Source organism: Capsella rubella, unplaced genomic scaffold (genome assembly GCF_000375325.1).
Source record: "Capsella rubella cultivar Monte Gargano unplaced genomic scaffold, Caprub1_0 scaffold_6, whole genome shotgun sequence".
Taxonomy (NCBI): domain Eukaryota; kingdom Viridiplantae; phylum Streptophyta; class Magnoliopsida; order Brassicales; family Brassicaceae; genus Capsella; species Capsella rubella.
Genome location: NW_006238918.1, coordinates 2,114,808 through 2,131,963, shown reverse-complemented (window position 1 = coordinate 2,131,963; position 17,156 = coordinate 2,114,808). Strand labels below are relative to the sequence as shown.

Sequence of the window (17,156 nt, the reverse complement as noted above, 5' to 3'; positions counted from 1 at the left end):
GATCAAATCACAAACACTTTTGAAAATATGCTATAACTTCATCAAATGCGAGTTTCGGTTCATGTTTTATTAAACTTCCAATCGTTGTAGCTGAGATAATACATTTATTTTGAAATGATCATCAAAGTGAAGCTTGTAGCCTACACTTCCCTACAACTTCCCTACAAGTTGTAGGGAAGTGTAGAGTTGAATGAAGGAACTGGATCATCTCTCTCTCTCTCTCTGCCTAGAGCCACACCTTTGGCCAGGGTGTGTTGTTCCTGTTCCTAAAGAGGCTATACAATCATTTTCTCCACTAGAACCAAAGCTCAAATTCTTCTATACAAGAAGAAATTGGATAAGAACAAGACAGCATACCACTAATTTGAAAAACATTTTACCGCAACTTTAACTTTTTGGTCGCTAGTAAAATTGGTTGTAACATTCAAAGCATGTGAAGAATCATACTAGACCATACTTATGGATTATCCACTTACTTTAATAGTATAGTACTTGATAGCACCCAAATGATTACATACAAAAAAAAAAAAAAAAAAACTTAAAAGGGGCAAGTTGAGAATCCAATGGTAGAGCTTAGATCAATCAATGATGAGAATACAGCTCTCTATCATCATCATCTTCTTCTTGCCAAGCTTTGAAAGCTGCAGCTCAGAAGACAAAACTACCCTCCTCAAAATCAAGATATCCCTAAACAACCCTCAAATCCTCAATTCTTGGGATCCACGCACCGACTGCTGCAATGACTGGATCGGCGTGGAGTGCACACACCGCCGCATCACCGGTCTCACCGTCGCCGCCGGGGACGTCGTTGGTCATATAGCGGAGGAGATCGGCGACCTCCGTGACCTCGTTATCCTTGACTGGAGCAGTCTATATCGTCTCAGAGGAACTATTCCACGCTCCATCACCAAGCTCAAAAATCTTACTTACCTCCGGTTTAGGGTAACCGAACTCTCCGGTCCAATCCCTGAATACATCAGTGAGCTTCAAAACGTAACGTTCTTGGACCTCTCCTTTAACCGGTTTAACGGCTCAATACCCGGTTCGATTTCCCTTATGCCGAAGCTTGAGGCCGTACAGCTCAATCGTAATAAGTTAACCGGTTCTATACCGGAATCGTTCGGTTCTTTTGTAGGAAAGGTCCCGGATCTCTACTTGGGTAATAATCGCCTCTCAGGTAATAATTCTAGTTTTTTCCCGTAAATCTTTAGTAGAACAAATTCCATTATGTCTTAATTAGTTTTGCAATGTAGGAAAAATTCCAAAGTCGTTATCCAAATCCGACTTCAACACTCTGAGTTTGTCAGGAAACAAATTAAGTGGAGATGCTTCGATGTTTTTTGGACGTAACAAAACAACCGTAACACTGGACTTGTCTAGGAACAACTTCCACTTCAATCTCTCAAAGGTGAAATTAGCCAAGAGCTTGGTGTCACTGGACCTTAGCCATAACCGTATTTTCGGAGAGCTTCCTTTGGAGCTGACCAATCTCCGTCTTGATCATTTCAACGTAAGTTTCAACCGTCTCTGTGGATCTACCCCACAGGGCGGTCGGCTCCAGTCCTTCGAGGTCTACGAATTCTCTAACAACCTCTGCCTATGTGGTACGCCACTCGAACGTTGTTAGCCTATCAACTGGAAATTAAATACGTTTTGAAAACGTCTTATGAATTTTTTATTAATCATGCATGCATTTTATTAACAAATAAAAATACAATTGTCTAATAGACTTGATTGATTATTTGGTACATTAGAGATGATTAAAGCCTGGTTTAATTTGCTTGAATCTTCTTCACTTGCAACTTGGAAGAGGTGCACCACACAAACACTTGTTGTGGAGAAAGGAATAAGAATCAAATCTCTGGATATACTCTCCTTTGGGGATGCGTCCACACAGTCTGTTGTAGCTAACATTGAGTAACTGAAAATAAGCTTTGCTCCACTCGGCCGGGATACCCCCTGTGATCCTATTGTGATTCATGTCCAAGTTATTAAGTGTCTTAGCGAGCTTAACCTTGGAGAGATCGAACTGGAACATGTTTCTCGATATGTCAAGGATCCATGTCGTTTTCTTAGCTCCAAACAAGATGGACGCATCGCCTTGAAGTTTGTTCCTGGATAGATCGATCCGGTAAAAGTCGGAGTTGCCTAGTGATTTTGGTATCGTTCCAGAGAGCTGGTTGTGTGATAGGAAAAGGCTAGGGACTTTTCCTGAAAACGAGCCAAATGACTCTGGTATCGGACCTAATTACAAGTTTAAAAGTTGAGGTTAGAAAAATTTACATTTTGTTGATGAGACTAATCGATATGACTAATAGAGACAAAAAAAAAAAACAAGAAAAGGAAAAGTAAAAAAAGTGATTCACCTGTAAGCTTGTTCCTACTAAGTTCAAGATACTCGAGTTTAGGTAATGAAGAGAGAGAACTAGGTATGTAACCAGAGAGGTCATTAAAGGAAAGGTCAATGTACTCAAGATTCTTGAGCTGACTCAGAAACTCAGGAATTGGACCGGTCAGATTTGTCCAGCTTAGTCTGAGAAAAGTGAGATTCTTGAGCTTGGCGATAGTGGGTTGAATGTGACCAGTGAGGTTAGTGAGTTTGCGGAAGATGAGGGACTTCAAATACGGTAAGTCACCCACTTCAGGGGGGATCTGACCGGAGATCTCACCGTCTTGTATGAACAAAGAGGTGACGCGGTGGTTAACAGTGGCGTCACCGCACTCAAGGCAGTACCAAGAGCAGCAGTCGGTTTTGGGATCCCATGAGGCGAGGTGGTAAGGGTTGTTTAGCGATTTCTTGATTTTGAGGAGGGTGATTTTGTCATCTTTGTGGCAGAGATCTTTAGCTAAAGAGGCCGTGAGGAGAAGAGTGGTTGACAAGAAGAACAAGAGTAATGTCATTGTCTTATCCATTAGTGTTTTTGTGTTTGTGTTTGAGTTTTACGGAAACTATGGTTATATAAGCTTCAAAATTGGAGGGAGCATTGGGTGCGATACAGATGTATTAATGATTTCTGCTGACTAGACCACGTTTTAAACAAGTTCGGTACATATTTCAAAATATCCAGAAGGGCGTTCTCACGAAGACAGTATTAGGATGTCTCCTGCTCCAACATTGTAATGTGCAAGTGACTTGTGGTCTTTTAAACCCCCGGCTTTGCCATTTAACTCCAGTTTGTTTGCTATTTTCTCCTTCAAACTTGCCACATTTTCGGATAAAGACTGCACTGTGATCTCAATGACTTGCCCATCATCTACGTTTGGAACAGAAACCTTGATCGTAGAAGACCCCTGAAAATGTATGACTGCTAATTAGATACAAACAAGTCAATTCAAACAAAGCAAACAAAAAAATAGGCGGTCAGAGTCGGAAGAAAACATTACCGGATGTTGAGCAATAAATTGGTCTTCTGGAATAAGTGCTGACTCGTCAAACTGTGGTGGTGGGTTCTTCACAGTGGTGAGAGGCTACATCAGAGAAAAAATCGAATCTATTATCAGTGAACTTCTTCATAAACTGAAACTGAGAACCATAAACACACTCTTCATCAAATCCTTCTGAAAACTCGACCCAAAAACAAAAACAAACTGTGCTGTGAGCTTAGTGATATTGAGCTCCTTGAGTGTGATCCCTTCAGGAAGTTTGATAGCATTCTGCATCATCCGCAATATCAGCTTGGATATTACCATAATCCTCCACGGCATTCTAAAAAGTAACCTCTTTCTGCCTTAATCATTTTTGCACATTCTAGAACCATGATTCTGATTCCGATTAAAGTACCAAAACAAACAAACCACGACTTTTTCGATAACTTGGGGATTTAAAAAACACTTGTTGGCACCAAATGTGGAATCAACCAACTAATCCGACGGTGGACGCTTCATCTTGAGAAGATGAGAGATACCGGCAATGACATGAGCACGACTACTTGGAACTCCTGTCTTGGCCAAAGCTTGTCCATTTTTGTCCAGCAAAACAAAGCAAGGAACATACTTTACATCATAGTGGAGAAGCTACATTTGAAAGCAGAGAAGAGAAAGATAAAAACTTTAGTAAAAGCTCTGTAATTTGTACATGCAGCCGAAAAGAGAAAGAAGTTAACTTTGTTTATTATACCTCAGGAAACCAATTCTCATTCTCTGCGTCTGCCATTGTAATGCTGAGCCAATTTGAGTTTCTCTTCTCTACCTCTAAAACAAAGTTGAGCAACGAATTGCAGAGTCTGCATTTAGGTGAGTAAAATTCAAGTACTGTGGCTTCTTTCTGGCTAGCTAAAGCAGCTGCAAAAGCCCTCTGCTCTGCTTCTCCTTGCTCACTACTGCTTAAAGCCTTCTTCTTTGGTCTAAAGTTTGGATTTTGGCCAAGTGAAGTCAAGGAGCTGAGAGCAATAGAGCCAATACTTTGCATAGATCTGAAGAGCCACGGTCCTTGAAAGTCGCAGGGGCTTGATGATTTGGGTTGATTGTTTGAATCCCATGGCCATTTCAAGCAAAAGAATGGATCTTTCGAAGCAGACGCGCTCTTAGTGATTTTTGAATCCATCAAACTGCCCTTCGACTTGAAATCCACAGCAACGATGATATGATGATTATGAGAATGCAATTCAGTGATGATTTATTGGAACGATGAGAACGAGCAATTTGGGAATTTGGAAGAATTAAGGAAATTAGGGCTTTTGTGGGAAAGAAAAAAAAAAAGGTAATTTGGGGGATTTTCTTTTTTATTTTATTTTATTAAACCAATCTGGTTTTACTAAACCAAACCGAATTGAGAAACATACCAAAGCGTGACTCAAAGATTATATTTTGTTCCCCTGTTTTCCTATAAATCCATCAAATCAAACACTTTTGAAAATGCGCCATCAAATGCGAGTTTTAGGTTCGTTGTTTTATTAACGAATGGAGATAACGTTACATATTTGTCAATAATATAGAGAGACCCAAATAGATATTTTTGGGAAACCTAGAAGACAAGTAGTTCACTTGCAGCTGTCGAGAGGTGCACCACACAAACACTTGTTGTGAAAATAGGAATAAGAATCAAATTCCTGAAGACTCCCTCCTATTGGGATGTGTCCACACAATCTGTTGTAGCTAACATTGAAGATCTGAAGAGGATTCTCAGTCCACTGAACCGGGATATTCCCTGTGATACCATTGTGGTTCAAGTCCAAGACACCAAGTGAGTCAGGTACCTCAAGCTTTGAGAGATCGAACTGGAACATGTTTCTTGATAAATCAATGGAATATGTCGTTCTGTTGTTGGCTCCAAAGAACATGGAAGCATCGCCTTCGAGCTTGTTGCGGGAGAGTTCGACCACGTTAAAGTTGAGGTTGCCTAGTGACTTGGGGATCGAACCGGAGAGCTGGTTGTGTGATAGTCGAAGGTCAGGTACTGTTCCTGGAAACGATCCAAATGACTCTGGTATCGAACCTAATTGACAAAAAGATAAAAACAGTTTTGTAAATCAGATTGAGAATAATAAATCTATATATGATTAAAGAAGACAAATTAGAGAGAGTTCTTCACCTGTAAGCTTGTTCCTGCTAAGTTTAAGGGCCAAGATCTTAGGTAACGTGGAGAGTGAACTTGGTATGGAACCAGAGAGATGATTGTAGGAAAGGTCTAAGATCTCGAGATTTTTGAGCTGACTTATAAAATCAGGGATTGGACCGGTAAGATTTGTCCAGCTGAGCGTGAGGTCCCGGAGTTTCTTGAGTTTGGCGATGGTGGGTTGGATTGTACCGGTGATGTTAGTGAGTTTGTGGAATACAAGCTTCTCAAGATAAGGTAAGTCACCGACTTCAGGCGGTATTTGACCTGAGATATTGGCGGCGAATATGGTTAGGGCGGTGACGCGGTAGTTAACGGTGGCGTCGCCGCAGTCGAGGCAGTACCAAGAGCAGCAGTCGCTTTCGGGGTCCCAGGAGACGAGTTGGTGAGGGTTGTTTAGTGCTTTCTTGATCTTGAGGAGGGCATTTTTGTCATCTTGGTTACAGAGATGGTTTTTAGACAAAGAGGTGGCGAGGTATGTGAACGAGAACAAGAGCGAGATAAGCAATGTCGTTGTCTTATCCATAGTGCAGTGCTAGTGCTTAGTGTTGGATTTTCAGGTTTCATTGTAAGTGTGATGATGATATATATATAGAGAGATTTGATTTGATCTGTCAATACATTAGTAAGTGCCTCAATGTCAATCCTGTGGTCAATACGTCGGTGTTGAATATGTTTGGGTACTTCAAGAAACGAAACTTGGAGTCTTTGAACAAATCCGAATTAATGTCAATTTAGAAACTAACACATCAAAAAGATACCTTTGATAACAAAACAAAAAACACTTCAACAAGGTTTATGAAAAATTAAGATAGTTTTTGACAAAAAATAATAACACTAGTTAAAATTTTATTAATCAAACTCAAAAGTACTACTTAACAAAAAGTGCTAATTAAGCGAAATGACACAATATTTTGTTTCTTTTAATAAATCGGATTTGATACGTTGGATGTACCTCAACAAATTAAAAATAAAATGCTATAAAACTTCTCGAATAAAATATCAAAGTTCACCAACGTAGCTGCACCACACCTACTCTATTTATTGTGTAGAAGATACTACGTAATTGTTAGAAGTGATTTAATTAACAGATAACTTTTTTTTTAAAAGAAGTACCATAATAGGAAATTAGGAATGCCCCTTATTCTTTATTTGGGAGGTTTTGAAAATGTACTAAGAATTCATAATCAGAATTCAGATGCAAAGTTTTGGGTGTGATGTTTTTTATTAATCAATCCGAATAAAAAAGATACAGTTGTCTATCATATGGATTCTTTGGCAAAAGTAGAATAGTAGCGCCTGGCTACTTGAATCTTCACTTGCAATTATCGAGAGGTGCGGGTGAACTATTAATTCATTATTCATTTTGAATGCACTCTTATGCATATAATAATAATGAGTTTGATTGTGCCTTTTCTTATTCAGAACCTAGGTCTTTTTTTGCATTTTATTTTGAAGGATTACACAAATCTACGCGTTTATCTGAATATTGGGGTTTTATCTGTTGGAGTAATCAAATATTTTTGCAGGTCTGAAGTGAAATGACGTATCTTGTGGAGTCTTTTCTCTAGAGCCTGCCTGGTTTAATCTCCACAATCATGCATGTCACAGACTCACAGGTACGAATGCAAAAGCTCCTTCCCCTCTCTTTGTATCTTCTTCTTCTTCTCATTTGCTTGTAATGGTATGTATGTTGTGTGTCTTTTAATACCATTTACAATTTTCAAGTAATAGACTTTAGTGACATGGATTTTCACCCTCAGATTATTTCTTTGAGTCTGCGTTTAAGTGAGAACAAAGATAAAGACTCATACATAGTAAAAGCTTAGAACAAACTAGTTCAAAAAGAAAAGGCTTAGAAGCATCAACATGAAACTCTCTCTCTCTCTCTCTCTCTCTCTCCATCTCTAAATAAACATAAGACTTTCTACGTGATGTAAGAAAGTAAATACTTTATCAAAATCTCTAAACTTGTGTTCGGTGTTTCCTTGCAGCTCGACAGTTCTAATCCGGTTGCTTTCGTGATCCACAAAGTAAACATTCAACTCTTTAATCTCGATGGGTGCATAGACAAACTCTCCCGTTTCAGAAACGCCCAACATTTTCAGACCGGAATGGCGTTGCCTGTCAGTACCATTTAGAGAGACAGATAGGAGTTGTTTCGACCAATCTTGTTTCTTGGCGTCCTCTAGAACCCACAGAGTGAAAGTGAAAGTGAAAGTGTAGCGTTGGTGCACTTGAGTGACAAGAGCTACTTTCCCATGGTAGTTTATCAAAGTTGTTTCGTGCAACTTATCAGATCCTATGCCCTCGGGAAGTGTGGAAGCAATTTCCAAAGTTTCAGACCTCAAATCAAATCTTATCAAGAGTGGTTCCGTGATGGTAAAGGAACCGGAGGCAGTGTAATATAAAACGCCGTCTATGCAGACAGAGTCAGTTCCTAAGGGACGGTGAGGAGTGGAGCATTGGATCGTTCTCCAAGATTGAGCTCCTCCCAATGTGAGGACTTGATGCTCACAGAAGCGAGTAACATTGGTCAAGCACAAGATTTTGTATCGGGCATCGATTGGATCATATCCTAAAAAGGATCTGACGATGCAATCAGTGGAGTTGAGAGTGGGTAAGGTTATGGATTGACCGGTGGTGGGATTACTGACGAATTGTTCCTGGCCATTATAAAAACTGATCAACCCATGGACATAACTAGGCTCCCTGTAACGGACTTCCTTGGAGTGACACACCGTACTTGATAGAAACTCAGGAGGTGGTTTCTTCTCCTCTTCCGCTACATGAGGACCTGGAGGAGTTGGTTTGGAGAAAAAGTGCCAGTTTTCTTGATAACCTGTTATTCTTCTATCATTGGAGGCATAGCGGAAGGGATACTGCTTGACTAATTGCACAGAGTGGAAGGTTGTTGCCCATGACCTGGATACGTAAATGAACCTGCCTATAGTTTTCAAAGGCAACCTCGTCAGGATATCAAGCAGTATCATCCTCTCGGGAAGTGGAGTCTTCTTCTGCACCGTCTCCAACTCTGCTTTGCAGTTTTCTTGACAAAACACTTTTATTCTATCAGTGAAAGCAAAGAAGAAGCAAAGAGGCTGCTGCTTCTTTGGGTGAGACCGTAACGAGAACCATCTGACGAAATCCTCACCGTGGATGATGCTTGCCCATAACTTTGATACGCAAACGAACCTGCCTATAGATTTCGCAGGCAACCACGACAGAATCTCGAACACTATGTCCGCTGGAACTGGATTCTTCTCCTGCATATCTCCTGCTTTGTTTTCTCTCTTCTCCAACTCTGCTTTGTTTTCTCTCTTCTACAACTGTTCCTTGGCCTCTAACCCTTTATATATATGAAAAGGAATAAGCAAAATCAAAAAGAAAAAGGAAATACATCTTTTTATTTATTTATTATTTACATTTATTTTTGGATTACTCGTATTTCCCAGACTAAACCTTTATTTTTAAGTTTCACATCTATATATAATAATAATAATATAATGCATAAATAAAATAAATAAAGAGGGTTGGGGATGGTTACGGCTTGTGGTGGCTTTGAGTGTAGATGTAGTCTAAGTGAGTTTCAGTGGTCATCCTTCTCTTCCTAGACTCTTCATCCCTCTCCTCACACTTCTCCTCTTCTCCCATCAGCTTCATTGCACCACACAATTCACACGAAAATATAAAATTTTAATTTACTAATAACAAGCTGTACTAGTAGGATTGAAAATTGGATAAACAAAATATATAAGTTCGGTAAATAAAAAACTTACCTGCGATAATTCTTGGTCAAAAGCCTTATCAGCTTGTGTAGCCTTAGCCCAAACCCAATTATCATTCTTGTTTCCTTCATCTTTTACAACAATGTAAAAAATTGGTCAGAAAAATAGTCTAGTAGATTTTAACAAGAAGAACTATTATATATTTCCTTTTTGTCACTCATTGTCATTGAGGATCTACAACCAAAATTGGTTCTAGGTAGCAGTCACTACACTTAATCACAACTACACTGCAAGATGACCGAAACCTGTTAGAGTTATATGTGTTATATGTGTATAAATGTATGGGAAGATTAGTCATTCTATAGTACATATGATTAGGTTAATCTCTTGTATAAATACACTAGTTAAGATAGTTTATAAAAAAAAACACTTCAACAAGGTTTATGAAAAATTAAGATAGTTTTTGACAAAAAAATAATAACACTAGTTAAAATTTTATTAATCAAAACTCAAAAGTACTACTTAACAAAAAGTGCTAATTACGTGAAATGACACAATATTTTGTTTCTTTTAATAAATCGGATTTGATACGTTGGATGTACCTCAACAAATTAAAAATAAAATGCTATAAAACTTCTCGAATAAAATATCAAAGTTCACCAAAGTTCACCAAAGTTCACCGTAGTTGCACCACACCTACTCTATATATTGTGTAGAAGATACTACGTAATTGTTAGAAGTTATATAGAACCAATTATTCAATGTGATTTAATTAACAGATAACTTTTTTTTAAAAGAAGTACAATAATAGGAAATTAGGAATGCCCCTTATTCTTTATTTGGGAGGTTTTGAAAATGTACTAAGAATTCATAATCAGAATTCAGATACAAAGTTTTGGGGGTGATGTTTTTTATTAATCAATCCGAATAAAAAAGATACAGTTGTCTTCTATATGGATTCTTTGGCAAAAGTAGAATAGTAGCGGTTGGCAGTTTGAATCTTCACTTGCAATTATCGAAAGGTGCACCACACAAACACTTATTGTGAGAATAGGAATAAGAATCAAACGACTGAAGTTTCCCTCCTGTTGGGATGTGTCCACACAATCTGTTGTAGCTAACATTGAAGAATTGAAGAGGAGTCTCAGTCCACTGAACCGGAATATTCCCTGTGATACCATTGTGGTTCAAGTCCAAGACACCAAGTGTCTTAGGTAACTCAACCTTTGAGAGATCGAACTGGAACATGTTTCTTGATAAATCAATGGACCATGACGTTTTGTTGGCTCCAAACAACATGGAAGCATCGCCTTCGAGCTTGTTCCGGGAGAGATCGATCCGGTTAAAGTCTAGGTTCCCTAGTGATTTGGGTATTGGACCGGAGAGCTGGTTGTGTGACAGGCGAAGGTCAGGGACTGCTCCTGGAAACGACCCAAATGACTCTGGTATCGAACCTATAGCAAAGAGATCGATCATTAAACAAGAAACTCTCGGTCGATGGTTCGTGAATATGGAGAGAAGAGAGTTCTTTACCTGTAAGCTTGTTCCTGCTAAGTTCAAGGGCCATGATATTAGGTAACGTGGAGAGAGAGCTAGGTATGGAACCAGAGAGATCATTGAAGGAAAGTTCTAAGAACTCAAGTTTCTTGAGCTGACTTATAAAATCAGGGATTGGACCGGTCAGATTAGTCCAGCTGAGCCTGAGGTATTTGAGGTTCTTGAGTTTAGCGATGGTGGGTTGGATTTGACCGGTGAGGTTAGTGAGTTTGCGAAAGACAAGGGTCTCGAGATATGGTAAATCACCGACTTCAGGCGGGATCTGACCGGAGATCTGGCCAGAGAATATTGTTAGGGAGGTAACTCGGTGGTTAACGGTGGCGTCGCCGCACTCGAGGCAGTACCACGAGCAACAGTCGGTTTCGGGGTGCCACGAAGCCAGGTGGTAAGGGTTGTTTAGGGATTCCTTGATCTTGAGGAGGGTATTCTTGTCATCTTGGTTACAGAGATCTTTAGACAAAGAGGTGGTGGTGAGGAATGTGAACAAGAACAAGAGAGAGGAAAGTACTGTCGCTGTCTTATCCATGGTGTTTGGTTGTTTGGTATCGGTCTTGAATCTGGGGTTTAATAGAAAGTGTAATGGTACATGTAATACTATATAGTGAGTGATTAGAGAGACTTAAGAGAGACAGATTCGATTTGATATCTGAGATTACACATGGTCCATAATAATAGTCAACACATATATTCAAGATGTCGGCGTTGAATATGTTTGGATAATACAATAACACGCTATTATTTAGGCTACAGCTGGTGGAAGTTATACCTCCTTGAACCATTTGGAACTTGGAAGTGTGAAACGAGGACAATGTCTTCCCTTTTTACCATCTACTACGTACAATTTATCAAATATTCATCATCCAACTTCAGTTTAAGTAATCCAATTGATCGATCTGTGGAACAAACATAAGACTTGAGAGAAATTTCGAATGAATTAGGTTATGGATATGTAAATTTCAAAAAGAGTTTAGAGTGTCATCTTCAAACGGTTATATCGATCCAACCGTTGGAACTTAGAAGTGATTTCTATGAACAAAGAAGTCATCGAAGAAGAGCGTAAGTGTGGGCTTAACGTTCCCAGATGAGGCCCAAATAGTTTGCTAGACTAGACATTATGGAATTGGAAGCCATAAACATATCTCGTACACACCAATGAATCACACACATATTGACACATACTTAGATTTGGTGATGAATATAATAACATGATTCCATTCTCAAAAACAATATTCTGATCGTCTTTGTCTCCCATTCGGTTTTCGTTTCTTTCTACATGAATAAATCGTATAAAATAAATGGGAACCAAACATAACCAAGAAAATTGAATTTTTTATATGATAAGTCTATCAAGTTGATGAATTGGATGGTGGGGGAAAAAATTGGACATAAACTAACACATAAATAATATGGTCATCATTACTAAGCATTTTTTGAGACGGTACCACTAAAGTTGGATCCTTTACAACTTGATAAGTTGTTGGTTCCTTAGAAATTAAACTCACTATCCTCCATAGAAAAAAAAAGAAAAAGAGCAATTTAACTTTTATTTATAGTTAACATAGTAAAGTAAAATGTTAAAACTTAAAACCAACCGATAACTTTTTTGATAAAGAACAAATGTAAGAGCCACAAATGTAACTTTATCCCCACAAAAGGGTTCTTGGTGTTTGTGTAGAACTCATCTGTTGTCACATGGTTTTCAAGAATGAACATCATCCTTATGACTTATGAGGAAGGTCGAAGGTGGGAAGAGTACATTTGTTAAAATTACTTATCATTTCATACTCTCATCGAAGTAAATATTTGATGTGATAAGTATGCATCTAGAATGATTAAGTTAACTTTTGATTATTTTTTTTCATTCATTCTAATTAATTAGAATTTTGCTATGTACCTAACCCTATATAATATAGATAGCAAGGAACAAATTTTCTTTGTACAACTAGTTATATTTGTACAACTAGTTATATTTTCTTTCACAAATAGAGTATTCTTTTTTATATAGCAAATATGGTTTTATATGATCTAGTGCGGGCATCAGAATTTAAAAATGACGGGATAATAAGGTAATGATGTTACACAATCAAATGATAATCACTGCTTAATTAGGCTACCCTTTTGCTTTTTATTAGAAAAAGATTGCAGGGACTCGAAAAAGCTAATTTTTAGATGCTTTTATTCCAATCAGACAGAAAGTCACACTAAAGATATAAATATGCTCACAGGGAAAAGTTTCTCTTGTTAAATGTTTCATAATGTATTATTAATCACCACTTAAGCACTCATTATATTACTATTCGTTCTATAACTGTATTCAATCTCTCAAGAAAATAGTGAGAAGGGTGTATACATACAATCTGTTAAAATAAAAACAAAAATATCGTATGTTGCGTTCATCATTGTCGTGAGTGAAGCCAAACACGTAACGAAAATTCTCTAGGTATTACATATTTTTGTGGATGGACATATTTTAATTTGTTGTTTCAAAAAAAAAAACAAAAGAAGACATATTTTAACTTGTTTATATGAAGATGGTGATTAGAGCATATGAAGAGTGTGATATAATCTACTGTTTTTACCTTTATCACCGGGGTAAAACTTTCTTGATGTAAATAAAAGATTAAAGAGCAATAAAGGAATCTGCTTCGCTCGCTATATAATGAAGAAGAAAAGAAGAGAAAAAGGAGAAAAGAATCAGCTTCCCTCTAAAAGAAGAGCAAGAAAAAAAAACAGAGAGAATATAAGTCTAGTTTTTTTTTTCTTCTTGCGTTTTTGCTGCTTTTTGTCATTTTGATTCCCCTTTTTCTGTGTATTAGAATTGTTTCTCATTCGTACTCTATCTCTATCCCAAAATTTCATTATGCAATACTCTTAACTTCTTGACTTCTTCTTAATCTTTTCCTCTGGTATAGCCAAACAGAGAACTTCATGGCAACTTCTTTCTCAAGGTGCTACTAACTATACGCATCTTTTTTTGTTCACGTTTGTATATGTACATACATTCGTTTGTGCTTCATATTTCAGTGAGATGACTTCTTGTTAGTTCTTGAAATATTGTTGGTCCATATACAAAATAGCTCTGTTTTTTCTTTTTGTACGTTCGTATAAATTAGGTTATCTCTCTCTCATTGGTTTTGTTAATTTGCTATCTTCGTTATCTCTTCATTTAATCTTGTGTTTCACGTTTTAATATTAATCCTTCACTTACTTTTTATGCTAGAAAAGATGATCGAAGCTATTCTGTGTTTTCCTAAAAACATTTGAATGAGTTTGTGAAACAGAACAAAGAGACATAGTGGCTTGATTTGCGTCAACCACTTAGTGTATCCCTACATCAGGTAAGAATCTTATCAGTTATCGTTTTTGAGATTGAAACAATATTACTTAATCCTAATTATCAAGGTTTTAGTTCAGTTTAAAGGAGATACATTCGTTTAATTTCTTTATATCCAAGAAACTAGTTTTCTCAGATTTTGCTCTTCCCTGCAATTTTATGCTTCTGTTTTTGTGTGTCAGGTGAAGAACTGTAGCGTTTTTTGAAAGAAAAAGGAATCTTTTGGTTCGAGTAATCTAAAACCATGGCAGCCAAAGATGGAGCTAAGAGCCAAGAAGACTATAAGCTTAAAGACATGAAACCAGAACTTGGAGAGAAATGGCCTCATGGAGGACAGCGTGGAGGAACCGGATGGATTGGTAGTGAACGAGCTGCAAGCACATACGACCTTGTTGAGCAAATGTTTTATCTCTATGTTCGGGTCGTCAAAGCCAAGGATCTTCCTCCAAACCCTGTCACGAGCAACTGTGATCCTTATGTGGAAGTGAAAATTGGAAACTACAAAGGAAAGACTAAACATTTCGAGAAAAGAACCAACCCGGAGTGGAATCAAGTTTTCGCCTTTTCAAAAGACAAGGTCCAGTCCTCTACAGTCGAAGTATTTGTGCGCGATAAGGAGATGGTTACGAGAGATGATTACATAGGGAAGGTTGTGTTTGATATGCGTGAGGTTCCTACAAGAGTTCCTCCTGATAGTCCACTTGCACCTCAGTGGTACAGATTAGAAGATCGGCGAGGTGAGAGTAAGAAGAGAGGAGAGGTTATGGTAGCGGTTTGGCTTGGGACGCAAGCTGATGAAGCGTTTCCTGATGCTTGGCATTCGGATGCTTCTTCAGTCCAAGGAGAAGGTGTCCAAAGCGTGAGGTCTAAGGTCTATGTATCCCCAAAACTGTGGTATTTGAGGGTTAATGTCATCGAGGCGCAAGATGTTGAGCCTAGCGACAGGAGCCAACCGCCTCAAGCTTTTGTTAAGGTTCAGATTGGGAATCAGATTCTGAAAACAAAGTTATGTCCTAACAAGACTACAAATCCGATGTGGAACGAAGATCTTGTTTTTGTAGCTGCAGAGCCATTTGAAGAACAGTTCTTCTTGACGGTCGAAAACAAGGTGACATCAGCTAAAGATGAAGTTATGGGGAGACTGATCTCACCTTTGAACGTGTTTGAGAAAAGATTAGATCACAGAGCTGTCCATTCCAAATGGTACAACCTCGAAAAGTTTGGGTTTGGGGCATTGGAAGGAGACAAGAGGCATGAACTCAAGTTCTCCAGCCGAATCCATCTACGAGTTTGCCTTGAAGGCGGTTACCATGTAATGGACGAATCAACTCTGTACATTAGTGACGTAAAGCCTACGGCAAGGCAACTGTGGAAGCAACCTATTGGCATCCTTGAAGTAGGAATCTTGAGTGCTCAAGGTCTTTCGCCGATGAAAACAAAAGACGGTAAAGCGACAACAGATCCGTACTGTGTTGCCAAGTATGGACAAAAGTGGGTGAGAACAAGAACCATCATTGAGAGCTCTAGCCCTAAATGGAATGAGCAATATACATGGGAAGTATATGATCCTTGTACAGTCATCACACTGGGAGTATTCGATAACTGTCACCTCGGCGGGAGCGAGAAATCAAACAATGGAGCCAAAGTGGACGCTAGAATCGGAAAGGTAAGGATCCGATTATCAACTCTAGAGGCTGATAGAATCTACACTCACTCCTACCCTCTTCTTGTTCTGCAAACAAAAGGGTTAAAGAAAATGGGAGAAGTCCAACTAGCTGTGAGATTCACTTGTCTATCTTTGGCTCACATGATCTATCTTTATGGCCATCCTCTTCTTCCAAAGATGCATTATCTCCATCCATTCACTGTGAACCAACTAGACAGTCTTAGATACCAAGCGATGAGCATCGTTGCAGCGCGGTTGTCCAGAGCAGAGCCTCCTCTAAGGAAAGAGATCGTTGAGTACATGCTCGATGTTGATTCACACATGTGGAGCATGAGGAGGAGCAAAGCCAACTTCTTCAGGATAGTCTCTGTGTTTTCAGGTTTGATTGCTATGAGCAAATGGCTCGGAGACGTCTGCTACTGGAAGAACCCGTTGACAACGATATTGTTCCACGTCCTCTTCTTTATACTGATTTGTTATCCGGAGCTAATACTCCCAACCACATTCCTCTACATGTTCTTGATAGGGCTTTGGAATTTCCGGTTCAGGCAGCGGCATCCTCCTCATATGGACACAAAGCTCTCTTGGGCTGAAGCGGCTAGCCCCGATGAACTGGACGAGGAGTTCGATACTTTCCCAACTTCAAAGGGACAAGATGTTGTAAAGATGAGGTATGATAGGTTAAGAAGCGTTGCTGGTCGGATCCAGATGGTTGTTGGGGACATTGCAACGCAAGGGGAGAGGTTTCAAGCACTGTTGAGTTGGAGAGATCCGCGTGCGACTTGCTTGTTTGTGATATTTTGCCTTTTTGCAGCAATGATCTTGTACGTGACGCCATTCAAGATCATAGCTCTGGCGGCGGGGATATTCTGGATGAGGCATCCCAAATTCAGAAGCAAGATGCCTTCTGCTCCAAGTAATTTCTTCAGGAAATTACCTTCGAAAGCAGATTGTATGCTTTGAACGTTACAACTTCTTCCTTTGTCGCTTCAGGTCTCCTCTGCTCGTTTGAGGACTGTGTGTGTGTGAGAGTTATAAACTCTGCTTTGCCGTAATTCCTGTACTGTGTGGTTGGGTTTAAATACTAAAAACCTAAAACTAGTGGGCTTTACTTATAATGGGCTATTTGTAATACTTTTCCTTTTTGCAATTTCAATAGAAAATTTTCCTTTCCGTGGTCGTAAACATGTGTTTCCAGATTTTATATTATCTGTCTTGTGAAGTAAAAATATATTAAGTTTTTCGTTTGACCGACCATAGTGTAATAGTAAAAGGTTACAAAGAGAAAACTATAAAGTGAAAAAGACTGGAAAACAC

General features: G+C 38.8%; 7 protein-coding genes across 8 annotated transcripts; 2 read left to right on the top strand and 5 right to left on the bottom strand.

Moving 5' to 3' along the window:
* Window positions 1–405: 405 nt before the first annotated feature.
* LOC17882851 (leucine-rich repeat protein FLOR 1) lies at window positions 406–1,697 on the top strand. Its single transcript, XM_006289326.2, has 2 exons — window positions 406–1,177; window positions 1,254–1,697. Exons 1-2 carry the CDS (start codon window positions 586–588, stop codon window positions 1,625–1,627), a joined length of 966 nt encoding a protein of 321 aa, XP_006289388.2. The 5' UTR covers window positions 406–585; the 3' UTR covers window positions 1,628–1,697.
* Window positions 1,698–1,744: 47 nt separating this feature from the next.
* Window positions 1,745–2,930, bottom strand: LOC17881692 (polygalacturonase inhibitor 2). Its single transcript, XM_006290096.2, has 2 exons — window positions 2,367–2,930; window positions 1,745–2,244 (listed from the first exon to the last, which is right to left on the bottom strand). Exons 1-2 carry the CDS (start codon window positions 2,911–2,913, stop codon window positions 1,793–1,795), a joined length of 999 nt encoding a protein of 332 aa, XP_006290158.1. The 5' UTR covers window positions 2,914–2,930; the 3' UTR covers window positions 1,745–1,792.
* Window positions 2,931–3,196: 266 nt separating this feature from the next.
* Window positions 3,197–4,678, bottom strand: LOC17883290 (thiol:disulfide interchange protein TxlA homolog). The gene is made up of 3 exons (XM_006288992.2): window positions 4,118–4,678; window positions 3,385–4,014; window positions 3,197–3,291 (listed from the first exon to the last, which is right to left on the bottom strand). The coding sequence occupies exons 1-2, from the start codon at window positions 4,541–4,543 to the stop codon at window positions 3,862–3,864; spliced, it is 579 nt and encodes a 192-aa protein (XP_006289054.1). The 5' UTR covers window positions 4,544–4,678; the 3' UTR covers window positions 3,197–3,291; window positions 3,385–3,861.
* Window positions 4,679–4,867: 189 nt separating this feature from the next.
* LOC111829914 (polygalacturonase inhibitor 1-like) lies at window positions 4,868–6,165 on the bottom strand. The gene is made up of 2 exons (XM_023779973.1): window positions 5,531–6,165; window positions 4,868–5,434 (listed from the first exon to the last, which is right to left on the bottom strand). The coding sequence occupies exons 1-2, from the start codon at window positions 6,078–6,080 to the stop codon at window positions 4,980–4,982; spliced, it is 1,005 nt and encodes a 334-aa protein (XP_023635741.1). The 5' UTR covers window positions 6,081–6,165; the 3' UTR covers window positions 4,868–4,979.
* Window positions 6,166–7,461: 1,296 nt separating this feature from the next.
* On the bottom strand, window positions 7,462–8,887 carry LOC17883337 (F-box protein At1g47810). Its single transcript, XM_006289613.2, has one exon. It carries the CDS (start codon window positions 8,824–8,826, stop codon window positions 7,462–7,464), a length of 1,365 nt encoding a protein of 454 aa, XP_006289675.1. The 5' UTR covers window positions 8,827–8,887.
* Window positions 8,888–10,027: 1,140 nt separating this feature from the next.
* On the bottom strand, window positions 10,028–11,429 carry LOC17882613 (polygalacturonase inhibitor 1). Its single transcript, XM_006288097.2, has 2 exons — window positions 10,816–11,429; window positions 10,028–10,736 (listed from the first exon to the last, which is right to left on the bottom strand). Exons 1-2 carry the CDS (start codon window positions 11,363–11,365, stop codon window positions 10,285–10,287), a joined length of 1,002 nt encoding a protein of 333 aa, XP_006288159.1. The 5' UTR covers window positions 11,366–11,429; the 3' UTR covers window positions 10,028–10,284.
* Window positions 11,430–13,596: 2,167 nt separating this feature from the next.
* Window positions 13,597–17,024, top strand: LOC17881426 (FT-interacting protein 1). 2 transcript variants are annotated; one of them, XM_006287032.2, is made up of 3 exons: window positions 13,597–13,787; window positions 14,065–14,177; window positions 14,356–17,024. In XM_006287032.2, the coding sequence occupies exon 3, from the start codon at window positions 14,418–14,420 to the stop codon at window positions 16,800–16,802; it is 2,385 nt and encodes a 794-aa protein (XP_006287094.1). In that variant the 5' UTR covers window positions 13,597–13,787; window positions 14,065–14,177; window positions 14,356–14,417; the 3' UTR covers window positions 16,803–17,024. The 2 variants fall into 2 exon arrangements, with proteins under 2 accessions (XP_006287094.1, XP_023637537.1); XM_023781769.1 differs by having other exon boundaries at window positions 14,060–14,177.
* The last annotated feature ends 132 nt before the right edge of the window (window positions 17,025–17,156 follow it).

Excerpts from the sequence above, each read along its gene's own strand:
- LOC17882851 (XM_006289326.2), top strand. The coding sequence starts at position 586 with ATGATGAGAATACAGCTCTCTATCATCATCATCTTCTTCTTGCCAAGC. Across the intron at positions 1,178-1,253 it reads GGGTAATAATCGCCTCTCAG|GAAAAATTCCAAAGTCGTTA; the intron begins GTAATAATTCTA and ends TTTGCAATGTAG.
- LOC17881692 (XM_006290096.2), bottom strand. The coding sequence starts at position 2,913 with ATGGATAAGACAATGACATTACTCTTGTTCTTCTTGTCAACCACTCTT. Across the intron at positions 2,245-2,366 it reads TAGTAGGAACAAGCTTACAG|GTCCGATACCAGAGTCATTT; the intron begins GTGAATCACTTT and ends ACTTGTAATTAG.
- LOC17883290 (XM_006288992.2), bottom strand. The coding sequence starts at position 4,543 with ATGGATTCAAAAATCACTAAGAGCGCGTCTGCTTCGAAAGATCCATTC. Across the intron at positions 4,015-4,117 it reads ATGAGAATTGGTTTCCTGAG|CTTCTCCACTATGATGTAAA; the intron begins GTATAATAAACA and ends TTTCAAATGTAG.
- LOC111829914 (XM_023779973.1), bottom strand. The coding sequence starts at position 6,080 with ATGGATAAGACAACGACATTGCTTATCTCGCTCTTGTTCTCGTTCACA. Across the intron at positions 5,435-5,530 it reads TAGCAGGAACAAGCTTACAG|GTTCGATACCAGAGTCATTT; the intron begins GTGAAGAACTCT and ends TTTGTCAATTAG.
- LOC17883337 (XM_006289613.2), bottom strand. The coding sequence starts at position 8,826 with ATGCAGGAGAAGAATCCAGTTCCAGCGGACATAGTGTTCGAGATTCTG.
- LOC17882613 (XM_006288097.2), bottom strand. The coding sequence starts at position 11,365 with ATGGATAAGACAGCGACAGTACTTTCCTCTCTCTTGTTCTTGTTCACA. Across the intron at positions 10,737-10,815 it reads TAGCAGGAACAAGCTTACAG|GTTCGATACCAGAGTCATTT; the intron begins GTAAAGAACTCT and ends TCTTTGCTATAG.
- LOC17881426 (XM_006287032.2), top strand. The coding sequence starts at position 14,418 with ATGGCAGCCAAAGATGGAGCTAAGAGCCAAGAAGACTATAAGCTTAAA.